Source organism: Aethalodelphis obliquidens, unplaced genomic scaffold (genome assembly GCF_003676395.1).
Source record: "Aethalodelphis obliquidens isolate GAN/ISIS:26980383/991018 unplaced genomic scaffold, ASM367639v1 scaffold22, whole genome shotgun sequence".
NCBI lineage: Eukaryota > Metazoa > Chordata > Mammalia > Artiodactyla > Delphinidae > Aethalodelphis > Aethalodelphis obliquidens.
The window spans coordinates 10,253,523-10,268,513 of NW_020837966.1; the positions used below are offsets into that span (position 1 = coordinate 10,253,523).

The 14,991-nt window shown below is 40.8% G+C and overlaps 1 protein-coding gene across 3 annotated transcripts in view; it reads left to right on the forward strand.

Moving 5' to 3' along the window:
• Positions 1-14,991, forward strand: part of PTPRG (protein tyrosine phosphatase receptor type G) — a 739,476-nt gene that overhangs the window by 415,798 nt on the left and 308,687 nt on the right. For all 3 annotated transcript variants that reach the window (XM_027121285.1, XM_027121284.1, XM_027121286.1), the window contains exon 3: positions 5,294-5,473. In XM_027121285.1, coding sequence (XP_026977086.1) covers positions 5,294-5,473 — 180 coding nt within the window. The remainder of the gene's footprint in view (positions 1-5,293; positions 5,474-14,991) is intronic.

The following is a 14,991-nucleotide window of genomic DNA, read 5'->3' on the forward strand; positions in this document are numbered from 1 at the left end:
GGTTTGTCTGATGTTTTCCTGGTGATTGGGATTATGGATTTTTAGAAAGAATCCCACAGTGGTAATGCACCCTTCTTATCACATCCTATCAGGATGTGCATGATAATCCATGATATCGAAGGGGAGGTTGACCTTCATCACTTGGCTATATATAGGTCAGGCTTCTCCACTGGGAAGTTGCCTTTTTCCTCTTTATTTTTACTTCATTTCTGGGAAGCTAGTCCCTAAATGTGGTGGGTGCTAGGATTAAACTTCACCTCCTAAAGGGCTCACCTGTACTTTTGATTCTTGTCCTCTGCCCACATGGGAAACACTTGGACCTAGTAAATTTCTCTGCACTTCAGGGAATGACTCCCTTCAAGTGTCACCTTCTCTGGAAGGTGTGTCCTCAGGGAGGTGAGGGCCCCTCCTCTCTCTTTTGGTACCGCAGAATGCCTGCTTCCACCTGCCTTAGTCATTGGCTGGACTGCAGGGTTGTTTCCTCCATTATATAGTCAGATTCTGGAGGGGTTGCTGCACATTTTGTAACATAATAACAGTGACAATAATCACAGCGGCCACCGCTTACTGAGTTTCTATTGTTTGATACTGTTCTAGGTACTTTATGTGGATTATCTCATCTAATCCTCATAACCACCCTTTGACAATGACACCACCGATTTTCCGCATTGTACAGATGAGAAGACAGAGCCATAGGCAGCTTAAGTCGCCCAAGGGAACTGTGGCAGCTCTGCCGCCTGGCCACCATTTCTTAGCACTGAGGCGCTGGTACTGAGCAGGTGTTGAGTCAATATTGAAATGACTGTGGTGGTGAATTTATGCACAAGACTAATTTTCCTTCTTGATTGACCTTCTTTGATTAGAGAGCTCTGTTAAAGCATCGGAAAAATAAGAGAGTCTTAAAAATAATCGTGTTTCCCCAAAGGCTTTTGAAAGCAAAGTTCTATCATACTCCTTTCTTTTAAAAACCATAATTGCCTTTGGTGGGCTTGTTGAATTTGCACACAGATTCTGTCATGCGCATGGATCGATCCTATCTTTGCAGTTTATATTACTTTATCACTGTTCAGATTAATGTAACATAATAATGATGAAAGAAAGGAGTATTTACTTCTGAAGTTGACATCCTTAGTCTTGAGACCAGGAAATGAGAAAGACTTTGGAAGAAGTCAGCAGATAGAAGTGTAAAATTAAAACCAAAATAATGCACAGAAAACATGTTGTAGTGTCATTAGAAGACAGAACTGTGGAAGACTCTTAAATCTCATCTTCCAATTCATGTGTTTGTGCCAAAAATATGTATACTAGGAACTCAGTGTCTGTAGGGTTCTGTGCTAGACATTGGAATAAACTTGAACAAGACGGGGAAGGAGCCTGTTCTCATAGAGTAATGAGCTGGTGGGGAAGCCAGACAGTAAGGAGTAAACAATAAATTACATTTGTGATAAAATGTCCATAGGAAAACAAGAACCCATTGCCGGGATAGTACAGAACCCAGTGCATCTCTTACGGAAGCCTCCCTGACAAGGGGATATTTTACACTGAGGTCAAGGAATTCCTTGACCTTGAAGTTCCTTCAGCCAGGAATTTCAGATGCATTCATTGAATGCATTAAAAAGAAAATATTTTTCATTCTAGATTGAAAGAGAATCAGTGCTAGTTCCCTTGGTACTAATATGTTGGCGGTATGTCTCCATCAAGATCTCATTCCTGGGGATTTCCCTGGTGGTCCAGTGGTTGAGAATCTGCCTTCCAATGCAGGGGATGCGGGTTCGATCCCTGGTCGGGGAACTAAGATCCCACATGCCTCGGGACAACTAAGCCCGTGCGCCACAACTAATGAGCCCGTGTGCCACAACGAAAGATCCTGCATGCCTCAATGAAGATCCCACGTGCAACAGCTAAGACCCGATGCAGCCAAAAATAAAGAAAATAAATAAATAAATAATAAAATAAATCTTTAAAAAAAAAGATCTCATTCCTTCTGGACTGTCAACAGGTGAACGGGAAGTTACTCTTGGCAGACAAACTGCCCTGTGGTTTCTACCCCTGAGCCCCATGCCTCCCTTTTTGAGAAGGTAGCCTTGCGTAGTAGGTTGCCATGTCAGAGTTACTGAGCAGGTCAAAATGGGTCCAGATGCCAAAATGCAAGTATTCTAAGAAAGAGTTGCTAAGAGGGCACTAAAATGCACATGACTTTCTCTTCTTATTTTAGATGGATAATGTCAGACCTGAGAGAGGAAGGCTTCTTGCTGATTGTTTTCCCTCCTTCAAAACTAGGTTTCAGTTAACCACAGTGTTCTTTTAGTGTCATGTTTTTAACTTAAAGGCATTTATTCAAAGTTCTGAAAAACAAAGCTTTCAATGCTATGAGACTTGTGCAACTGAAAATGATTAATGGTATAATTCTCAGTCCTTTATAAAGTGTCTTAACCCTGAAGAGATTTATACAGTGTGGAATGGCAGTGGTGCTTCAGTGTGAGAATAGGTAATCAATACCTGGAAGCTTAGAAAAAGTGTTCTGTTTCCACCACTAATGACATAGAGGTTTTTGCAAGGCAAGGGTGTCTGGAGCATGAAGCACTCCAGAGAAGAATTAATTTAAAATCTGAAGTGGAAGATCAGTTTCAATTAAAATTGCACTTGAACGTATATTGGGTAGAGGTGGGAAAGCAAGCATGGAGTCGGCTTAAATCTTCAGATTGTTACCAGTGAATAAGTGAATCTCACTGGTATGAACCCTGATTATATTTTTATAGAGGGCTAAATTATATTTCACCCATGTCTGGCAGGTTATGAGAAATAATATGAATGGCAAGTACTTATCGGAGCTTAAAGAGTATTTTTTTTTAATCAGTAGGATAACTACCAGGTGTCTGTGTGTTTTTACAAATGATGGCTTGCATTCTTATTTCTTTGGAGTCATATGTGTTTGGATCGATTTTCACCATGCATTTTTTTCCATTGAGTGCAATTTTGTTGTAGTCCTGAGTTTCTGAAAGGCGTTACACACACACACACACACACACACACACACCCATTAAAACGTTAGTTTCCATAATTCAAGCATACAGGCGCAATTGCAGCTAGCCAGAATTTACATCATGGTCAGCTATCAAATATGTCAACAAGCACTTTATTCCATTTTTCAATGGATCCTCTTGGCATCTGTAAGAAAATTTAGAGCAGACAGGGTAATTGGAGCCTTCTGTCCCCTTTCCCCTCCTTTTTTTCTTCAAATATATTGATGCAAGATGAAAATAAAGTTTGGCTCCAACCTATGCAAATGCACACTCTGTTCCTTTATGACTCATCTCATGCAGTCTTAGGGAATTTGACCAAGAGGTGAAATGACATGAGGGAAAAGCCCTTGACAATTCCCAATTTAGTTGGAGTCCTACAGTAAAGCCAATGGCGATGTTAACTTTTTCTAGAAAGTGTTATGGCGCTTGTAAGTGATTTTGATAAGTGCCCAGAGGTTTTGCTAGATCTTTGCCAATCAGCGAACGTGTTCTTTCTGATAGTCTCTTTTATCTTACTGCAGGAGATAAGGATTAGGGAAAATGACACAGGCATAGAGTGAGGCTGAGCTGTTTGCCAGATAGCAAGCATATGAATCATTTTTAGGGGAGCTTCATCAGTTGCCCTTGCAGCCGTGAAGTTTCCATTGCTGTGACTGAAAAGATTTTCTGTTGTTGCTGCTTTTTTCATGGTACCACTGTTTATATCAGCTGTGAGCTGTGTCAGACTTAGGGGCATGGGGAAATCCGTGGCCAGGCAGTGTGTGTGGTGGAGGGTTGGGCACAGGTGTGGACTTAGTAGGAGGGAGACCTATGTTAAGGTGTCCTTGTGTCTTCCGTCATACAGGGCTAGGTGTAGAGTGAGGCAGAAAAATATGGGTTCACGGATGGGTTGCTCTCCTAAAGTCACTTTGGCCATTCATCCTCCTTTATTTGATATGTGAAGGAATTTAAAGCTAAAAAAACCTAGGAATACAAGTATATGTATATGTTTGTTTGTACACACACTAAACTTTATTGTTTGGGAAGCCTAAATTTTATCTTCTAAAAATTATACAGTTTACACACACTACTGTATATAAAGTAGATAATCAACAAAGACCTACTGTATAGCACAGGGAACTCTCCTCAATATTCTATAATAACCCATATGGGAAAACAGTCTGAAAAAGACAGTTATATGTATGTGTATAACTGAATCACCTTGCTGTACACCTGAAACTAACGCAACATGGTAAATCAACTATACTCCAATATAAAATTTAAAAAAATTTAAATTATACCGTTTAGACTTATTCTATATCTGACTCTCAAAAAGAGATTTATCTTAATCTTTCTAGCAAAAGATGTTTTTTCCAGCTGAATACTTCCACTCTGTCATGTCAAGAAGGTTAAAGGTAGGGCGCAGAAAAATTTCAGAGCTTGTTATCAACTTAGTAGGCATCACCCCCAGATATATAATTTCTGAATAGGGCAGAGATGCAGTTGTTGCAGTGTGTTTTCTCTATCTATGCCTGATTGGTGTCCATTAGGGTTATGTGTTATAGCTACATTCTCTTCCTCTTTTCCTGTAGCATATGTTCCCCCAAAAGTCTATTTATATGAATGCTGATTCTAGTCTGAAGGTAACTTTATACCCCCATTTCCTATGAGAGTGAGGGGTTGAGAAAGAGAAGTGAGTGCTTTAACATACATGTGTTCAAACTGACTAAATTGAAAAATGTCACAATTAGCCATAGCAAAACCCTGCCTCATTGCCCACATTATTTGTAATGACTCTCATTCCAGTGTTGTGTTACTTTTAATTTTTAATTCTTTTCCTTTTCCAGTTCAAAAATTCCTAGGAACCTAGAAGAAACTTGTGTTTAGTGTACTGTTCACAATAGCAGAACATAGTAAATTGATTAAGGTGTTTTCTTGTGAATAAATGCTCTGTTTATTTTAGGAAAATTATTTTAAAATTTTTTAAAAATGTGAACAACTCTGACGGCCCTTCTGCTCAACTCCCTTAATCTGATTACGGATAAAGTTAGCAAATGTTTGATTACCAATCAAGAAGCAAAACTATCTTAAGTAACTTTTCTCTCAGATTTTCTTGCCCTATCAAGCAAATGGCTTGGATTGATAGTCTTCCAATGCACTGACATCTTTAGGGTGGGGACATGTAGAAAATGTTAACCTTGGGAGATGCAGTGCTTGACTTTCGTGCATCATACTCATTTTATCCCTGACCCTTGAACCATAAGGATTGAAGTCTTGTTTTCTTTTAACAGGTGCCTACGGTCCTGAGCACTGGGTCACGTCTAGTGTCAGCTGTGGGGGCCATCACCAGTCACCTATAGACATTTCAGACCAGCATGCACGTGTCGGTGAAGAGTACCAGGACCTGCAACTTGATGGCTTTGACAATGAGTCTTCCAACAAAACCTGGATGAAAAACACAGGGAAAACAGGTAGCCTGTGTCTTCTTTACTTGTCTGTGGAACAATATGAAATGTTTCTGGGTCTCTGGTCTTTACCTTAACCACGAGTTGCTCCTTTAGTAGTGTATGTTGCTACAGAGAACGTATAGCTGAGTGAGAGCTTTGGAATTGGCCCTTGGTTTGAGAACTGACCACTTGCTTTACTAGCTGTGTGATTTGGGACAAACTACCTAATCACTTTGTGCTTTAAAAATTTTTTTTAATATGATAGGATAAAAATTAAAAATATATATATAGATAACAAAATTGTATCAGTCTCATAGGGTTATAAGGATTAAATGGGTCAGTCCACGTGAAGGATGCAGCATGAACTTTTAGAAATCTGTTTTACTATACTGGCCACTAGCCACATGTGGCTATATTCAAATTTAAATTTTAATTGATTAAAAGTAAGTAAGATTAAAATTCGCTCCCTCAGTTTTACTAGCCACATATCGTTTTCTTTTCCGCTTTCTTAGGTTGCGTGTTTGCAGGGTTTGAAGCAGAGGAGACCCACATCGAGATCTTTGGATTTTTCTGGGGTGTGGGTGAGGGTCACCTCTATTTATTTTTCCAGGTTTATTAAGATATAATTGATGTATAACATTTTGCCATTTCATTTTATTGGTTGTTTCTTTTGCGGTGCCCAGCTTTTGAGTTTGGTGAGTCTCATCTGTTTTTACTTTTGTTGCGTGTGCTTTTGGTGTCATATCCAAATTATCATTGCCATGGCCAATGCCAAGGAGCTTTTCCCCTGTGTTTTCTTCTAGGAGTTTAATAGTTTCAGGTCTTAGATTTTAAGTCTTTAATCCATTTCAAATTAATTTTTCTGAGGGATGTAAGGTAGTGGTCCAACTTCATTCTTTGAACGTGGATGTTGCATTTTTCCAGCACCGTTTATCGACGAGACTATCTTTTTCCCATTGAGTATTCTTGCCTCCTTTGTCAAATATTAGTTGACCGAATATGCATGGGTTTGTTTCTGGGCTCTAGATTCTATTCCACTGGTTGATGTGTTTATTTTTGTGCCAGTTCCATACTGTCTTGATTACCATAGCTTTGTAGTATAATTTGAAATCAGGAAGTGTAACACTTCCAGCTCTGTTCTCCTTTCAAAGGGTGGATTTGGTTTCTCAGGGTCTTTTGTGGTTCCATAGGAATTCTACTATTGTTTTGACTATTTCTGTGAAAAATACCATTGGAATTTTCATAAGGATGTCATTGAATCTATAGATCACTTTCAGTAGTATTGGTACTAGCCACATTTCAAGTGTTCAGTAATATATGGCTAGTGGCTATCATATCAGGCAGCAAAGATAGAGAACATTCTATCATTATAGAAAGTTCTATTGGACAGCACTGTGCCAAATGCATAAATGAAAATAAAATCCTTATCTTCCTTGAGAATTTGCTTTGTTAATATTAGTTATTATATTAGAATACAGATGAACACCATCTTATCCCTTTGTGCATCAGACCAGCAGTTTGATCCTCCTGCTTCCCTTTACCTACCTCACCTGTCACTTGGGGTCCACAAATATGAAATACCACATTTTCAACATTGCTGGTGCAAAAGCTCCTTCCCTCTTAATCACTATTATGCAAATAGCAGTTATAGATCATTGATGGAAGTAGCAGGAATGCCTTGCTATGCCCCACTGTTTGATCTGAAAATAAATCCCTAGGTGTTATATTACATTTGTGCCTAGTGCTACGTGGGATTCCGTTGGTACTAAAGATATTTTTCTTATCTTATTTTTCAACTCTTATAACCCAATCCATTAAAACTAACTCTCCCTCTCTCTCTCTCTCTCTCTTTGAAATGATCCCTTTGTAGCCAAGGATGGCACTACAAACCACTGTTAGTAATCCCTTCAGGAGCCTTGGCTGCCTGAAGCCCTCATGCTGAGCTAAAATGACTTCATTATCTGTCCTTTGGTCCCATCCATGTTGTGGGTCATTGAGTTGCTTTTTTTTTTTTTTTTTTTTAACCTAACTGGCTGCACATACAACTTCGGGGATCCATTTCCTTTCTCCAAACCAGCATTTGTCTGAGATTATTCATGGCCGATTGCTTTGGGCTGGCTTCATTTGTGCTTAGAGTTGTTTCCCACTCACTCAGCACAGTGATTCCCAGCTTTGGGCTCTTTTTCATAATGTCCCCACAAACGGTTCTTTGGACCTTATAGCAGCTACCTTGTCCTGTACCTTGATTCATCCATTTGAGCAGCTGCTCAGGACAGACTTGTGTACCAGTGATATTATCTGTACACAACTTTTCACCCCCACCTCTCTACTCCCCCAGTATAGATGGTGTGCTTGTTGTTACCATTCAGAATTTCTCTACCGGTGGCCCTGCTTTATATTTCAAATGTGAGTGTCCTTTGGACACCTGTGATGGGAATATTACTCTGCAGACGATCTGAATGTGGTGGACGGAAGATTTGCCACGCTGGGGTAATCGGGTTTTGCTGTCGAGTGCTACCTTGGTGCCACATTCCAGAAGCCTGCCAAAGGCAATTCGCTGGGCTCTCTGATATGGTTTTCTCCTTGACTTGCAACGCTTGACAGCCTTCTGCAAAGATAACACGTTTCAGTGACAGCTTTCAACTTGGTATCTCCAATGACATGTTTTAGATGAGTGTAGGGTTCACTCAGTGCAAGTTGATTCATGACCTTGGTCTTCCAGAAGCTGATTATCAATCTCTGTCACTCTGCTGTCTTCCCAGAGTGATCCCCAAGTTGTTGCCTGTCTATGGGTGCATGTGCCTGACTTTGGAGCACAGCCATCCAAATATGAACGCATCTGTCTCTGAAATTTCAGAAGAAGCATGGCTTTCTGAGAAGCAGAAATAAATCCTCGTGACTTCTCAAACTGTACTTAGGACTACAAAATTTATGACATCATACTAGGCGGGCCAGTATCTCATAAATAATCTAACATGATTCTATAGGAGTGATTTTTTAAAAGTGCCAACCATTTGTATGCAATTTTAAATGTGAACATCGAATTGTTTTTCTGTTCTCTTCAAAGAGTTTCAATTTACGTTTGTCTAGAAACTTGGGTGCGAAAACCAACCTGTGTCATTGTTGTTGTTGTTTTTTTAAATAAGCATGAACCTAGAAACTTCTTTATTCTGCAGTTCTTAAAATGCCAAGTGAGTTCGTAAATATTGCAGCATTTTAGAGAAATAGGAGGATTCACTTGCTTTATCAGTTACGCACGGATCATATAAATTGAGCTGAACACGGTATAAATACAGTGCAGGGTGCTGTGTGTCTGAATTAAAGGTAGGAGTTCATAGTATCTGCAGTGAGTAGTATTGATAGGCAACTTGGATAATATCAGTTTAAAAAAACACACATATCATTGTATACTATAGTTTTGTAAGATGTGACCATTTGGGGAAACTGGATACAGGGGACTCGGGACCTCTGTATTATTTCTTACAACTGTATGTTGATCTACAGTTATCAGAAAGATTAAAAGTTTAATTTAAAAAAAAACCCGTATGTTGTGAGCCACATAGTCCGTCTTTGTTACCGTCATTCATTTCATATCTAACTTTCATACCTAGATGCCAAAAAAAAGTCATTTTTATTAAATCATTAATTTTTAAGCAACACCTATTTTTCTTCCCCAAAGTCTTTTCTTGAACCTCGCACTTGTAGAAAATAAATCCAGGAAGGAATATTTATTTTTTTTCTGGTAGAAATTTACAGGTCACTTATCTGTAAAATAGACTGTCATTTGCATATCAAAATATGAATTTAGAAAGTTAATATTTAAAGCGGCCTGTTACATACAGACAGTAACTTTCTCGTAAAACAGTTTTATTGTTCATATCTGTCTTAACCCCCGGAGAGGGCTATATATTTAATCTAGCATAATCAATAGAGCAATGTGGTTGTACCTAGCCCACTTCTCGAAAGTTGTCTAAAATATCTTTACAAGACAGATAGCATCTCTCTATTTCTTCCCGAAGAGCCACGACTGTCTATTGTGCCAGTTCTCATTTGATTCCATCTAAAGTTATTTCTCCCTCTTTCATTTTTGTAGAATGAAAAGTTAACGCATTCATTAAGAATATTGGAAGATAATCTTGCTGTTCCCAGCATTAGCTTCTAGCTAAATGATCAAACTTTAAGACTTAGATGGTGCTTCTGATACATGTTAATAAGCCATGGTCTCCTATGAGTTTTAACTATTTGGAGGATGTTTTTGTGTTTCTTCACTACTTTTTCTTTTACCCTCCCCCCCACACCAAGGACAGGTAGTAAATACATTTGCCATGATGGTTGTTCCTTCCATTTTCACATTTTCTGTTGGTTTACTATATTTTTTCTTTGCCTACATTCTTTCTTACTTGTCTGCCTATACCAGTGCCGGGCGTAGGTGGATTCAAGAAGTAATTGGTAAGTTAATAAAAGTAGATTGATGGTGGGAAACGTCTGTGTAGGTAAGTAGGTCAGGAACCATGTCCTAATATGTTGCTCAGCCCATAAAATTCAGGCAAGGATTAAGAGGCTGTTGCCTCTACCTTACTTTACCAGGTCCTTCAAACTTTTATGGTAAAGTGACACCATAAGAACCCACAGACTTAAACTAAGAAAAGAACAACCTCATTGCAGGCTGATATGAAGAGAAAAATATAATCTTAACAACCTCAGTCATTTCCACGGGCTACTTCCCTAACTGAGCACGTGACCCCAGCTCAGTACAAGAGGAGCATTTGGCCCTGCTGCTCTGCTCGCCCACAGGGCAAGGCTCCCCTGGGCCAAGCAAGTGTCTGACCGTGAAAGGCACTGTGCCTTCTGTGGGTCACTGCAGTTACAGCTCAAACTAACGGCTGCCCCCATGCTGCCCTGTGGAAGCAGTGTTCTGGTCTAAGGTTGGTAGAGAAACTGATGCGAGCCTTACTGAGAGTCAGTACCAGGCTGCCATCATGGGCTCCTTACAGAGCTGCCAGTGGTGATTTTCGTGGCGCCTCATTTCTTCCCAAATTCATGGACTTGCACGCTTAGCCCCCGCTCAAGAGGGCATTCCACAGTGCCAGCATGATTGTCCAAGTGTCACATGCATGAAAAAAGCCTTTAGCAATCCTGAGATTGGGAAGGAGGTTTCTAGGAATTCTGTGTATGTGCTTGTCTTCTCATCCCTGATTGTTTGGGCTTTCTCTTCTTTCCATTTCTATTCTGCTTCTATTCTTTCTGTTCTGTTGATGAGTATCTCTCCATGAGCTTTCACTTTTTTGCAGTTTGCTTCTCTCCCACCTTTCCTCTCACATCTCCGTGAACTTCCCCACCCCTGTAAACAAGGCTCTGCCTCTTGCCTGTTGGTCTGTTTTCACTCCCAGGTCCTAGTTTTGGCCCCCTTCTCTCCCTTCTTCCTGTCTTCCTTAGAGCTGGCCGCAGATGAGAACCAGAGTTTGAAAGTGTTTTTTCTTGCTCTGTTTATGGAGTAGAGAGCCCGGTGCTGATGGTGAAAACCTGAGTATGTCCTCATTTCAGTAAAACCTATATTCCTGATATATTGATGGGAAGGGCTTTAGGACAAGTGAGGTACACAATGATACCCCAAGTATATGTTCTTGGGGTTTCCAATTTTGCTTGATACCAAACCATCAAATTATTTGTATTCTATTACCCTCCCACCCCCTTGGGTGATCTTAATGATCCTTGATAGGTGTAAATGTGGGCACTGAAGATGGACCAGCATGGGGTCCTTTTTCCTGGATCACATTTTTTTCTTTAAGCTCTGAGTTTTGTTTATGCCACTAACGAATCGGTCATTTTGCTCGCAAAGAGGCTGCCGAGGTTTCTGATTAAAAGCGTAGCATCAGCCAAGTAGACAGATGTTTGGAAACATCTGGGTGTTCAGCACCATTGACACTGGGCATGCCCAACCCTGACTTCATAATACCCCACAGCCCTCTGGTTAATTCAAGGTTGCCCAAAAAAGAAAATGTAAGTGTAATTAAAAAAGGATCTGTTCTTCTTTGGGGGGGATGCTAAATGTGCTTTGGCTCTTCTTAAATTTCTCCTATTTCAGATATCCAGATTCTTGGGTTCTTTTCAGCCTGTTACCATTCAGTCTTGCCTGAACCCTGGAATTCAAGTCGGAGCTATTTCCCTGGGTCTCTCTTTGGCAAGACACACTGCAAGCTCTGTTTCCTGTCTGCTAAGCTCCACTTCCTTTCTCTTATCCCCATAGCCCCAGTCCCTGCGCTCGGGTGGTAGCAGCTATTTTCTGGGTAGACCGAAGCCTAATTTACCAGTTACAGAATGGGCAAACCAGCGCTATGTTACATAACTAGACTCAAAACTGAATTCACGATTTTGAATTTTGAGGGTAATTTTTGAAGCGTTCCTTTCCTTTTTAGGGCACAGAACCTTCTGCTAGGTTGTCATCTGTCGTATCTTATATGATTAAAGGGTCAACTAATCCGCTTTGTTCCTCTTGCTCAGTTTAGCAATGAGTTAACCAAGCCCCAGAATAATCCCATGACTTGGCGTTTCTTGGTTCTCTGAGGCTGCTCCGACTCACCTTGTCTGTCCACTGTCTCTTTAGTAGATGAATGAAGTAACCTCCTGACTTTCTTTCTTTCTTTCTTTTCTTAAAAATTAATTTATTTATTTTTGGCTACGTTGTGTCTTCGTTGTTGTGCGCAGGCTTTCTCTAGTTGCGGCGAGCTGGGGCTACTCTTCGTTGCGGTGCACAGGCTTCTCATTGTGGTGGCTTTTCTTGTTGCGGAGCACGGGCTCTAGGTGCACGGGCTCAGTAGTTGTGGTTCGCGGGCTCAGTAGTTGTGGTTCGCGGGCTCAGTAGTTGTGGCACATGGGCTCTAGAGCACAGGCTCAGTAGTTGTGGCTCACGGGCTCTAGAGCGCATGCTCAGTAGTTGTGGTGCCCGGGCTTAGTTGCTCCGCAGCATGTGGGATCTTCCCGGACCAGGGCTCGAACCCCTGTCCCCTGCATTGGCATGCGGATTCTTAACCACTGCACCACCAGGGAAGCCCCTGACTTTGTTTCTACCAACCAATGTTGCTTTCCTTCCAGGCCTTTTCCGTTTAGTAGCCACAATGATCTTCTTATTTCCCTAATCTGATCATGTCTGTGCGTCTCCCCCTCTTTTTCTCTTGTTCTCTCTCAACCATATTGAGGACCTCTCACTTCTCTGCAGAACTCAGACAGACTCCTTGCTGTCTGGCCTCTATGCCACACCCTGCTCTCTGGGCACCAGTCACCCTGGCTTCCTCCACACAGGGCCTTTGCATGAGCTATACCGCCTGCTGTGCTCCCCTCTCTTCAGCACTTTTACAACATAGCTCACCTCTCACCTTATCAGTCCTTGTTTTGAAACCTCCTCCCCTTCTCCAGTCTGGGGTTGGATGCTCACCTCTTACCACCTGTCCCACTTGCAGGGTTGCTTCTGTCATCTCTTTAGTTGCTGGGGCCTGTCTTTCCCACCAACTGTACACTCCGTGAAGGCAGGAGCTAATGTCTCATTTACTTACCTTTTCTTCCCCAGTAGTTACTTGGTAAATTATTTGAAAAAATAAACGGTAGTGCCTACAGGGACGTTAGTAGAAGCCTAGAACTAGAGCCTGTGTGTCCTGACTTCCAGACCAGAGCATTTCCCTTTTCACCAGGAGCCTGAAAGCATTACCTGATGGACACTGGAATGGGGGGTGGTCTGGAGGCCTCACCATTACGATCCAATAATGGGAGTCTTTTCCCATCTTGTAGTGTTAAAAATTGGTTGGGAAGTGGTGGAGGTAAGACAGTGACGGGCTTATTTTCCTTCTCATCCATTTTTTTGTTTAACTTTTGGCATCTGCTGCTGTTTACTCAGATTGTAGTGTGAACATCTGCTTTAGGCCAGCATTATTTAGACACACTGAGTTTAATTTATAAACAGTTTGTGGATGTCCTGTGAAGAATGCAGTGAATGCCTGGCACTCAGTCTTCCTGTCAAGCTCAGGAGGAAAGTAACTCCTTATCCATGGTGTGACTCCTACCTACCCCCTGCCCCTGTGTAGAGCACTTTTTCATTATGGGGGGCCCTGGACACAGGGGGAATCTGTGAAAGCTGTGGATCCTCTCCCTAAGATAACTTTTATAAACAGCACTTATATAATGCCATCTAGTTTTTAACTCTAAGTTTCAGGTATACAGCATTATAATTTGACATCTGTATACACTACAGAAGTTATCACTGCCGCAAGACTGTTTACTGTCAGTCACTGCACAGTTGATCCCTTCCACCCATTTTACCCACCCCTCCAACCCCTTGCCCTCTGGTAACCACTCATCTGATCTCTGGATCTGTGAGTTTGTTTTATTTTGTTCATTTGTTCTGTTTTTTTAGACTCCACGTACAAGTGAAATCATAGTTATTTGTCTTTCTTCTTCTGGCTTATTTCACTTAGCCTAATGCCTTCAAGGCCCATTCATGCTGTTGCAGATAGCAGGATTTCATTCTGTGTGTGGCTGAGTAGTATACCATGGTATATACATATACCACATCTTCTTCATCCATTCACCTATCTATAGACACTTACGTGGTTTCCATATCTTGTCTATTTTAATAATGCTGCAATAAACATAGGGATGCATATGTGTTTTCAAATTAGTTTCCATGTGCTTCGGATAATACCCAAGTGGAATAGCTGGGTGATATGGTAGTTCTAGTTTTATTTATTCTTAACTGTTTTCCGCAGTGGAAAAATTCCCACCCACAGTGTACTAGGGTTCCTTTTTTTCCACACCCTTGCCAATGCTTATAGCCATTCTAACGGGTGTGAGGTGATATCTCATTGTAGTTTTGATTTGCACTTTCCTATTAATTAGTGATTTGAACATCTTTTCATGTGCCTGTTGGCCATCTGTATGTCTTCTTTGGAAAAATGTCTATTTAGATCGTCTGCCCAATTTTCAGTGGGAATTTTTGGGGTTTTGTTGTTGTTGAGTTGTATGAATTCTTTTGTATTTTGGACATTAACCCCTTACTGGATCTATGAATTGCAAATATCTTTTCCCATTCAGTAGGTTGCCTTTTTGTTTTGATAATGGTTTCCTTTACTGTGCAGAAGCTTTTTAGTTTGATGTAGTCCCATTTGTTTATTTTTGCTTTTGTTTTTCTTGCTTTTGGAGTCATTCCGCAAAAGCATCGATAAGACCCATGTCAAAGAGCTTACTGCCTATGTTTTCTTCTAGGAATGTTATGGTTTCACGTCTTACATTCAAGTCTTTAATTCATTTTGAGTTAATTCTTGTGTATAATATAAGATAGTAGTCTAGTTTCTTTCTTTTGCATGTGACTGTCCAGTTTTCCCAACACTATTTATTGAAAAGATTGTCCTCATTCCATTGTACGTTCTTTGCTCCTTTGTTGTAAATTAACCGTCCGCATATGTGTGGGTTTATTTCTGGGCTTTTACAGTGCCATCTTCCTGCTATAATGTGGTGAATGAGTTACTGTTGTGGGCATTCTTCATGTGTCAACC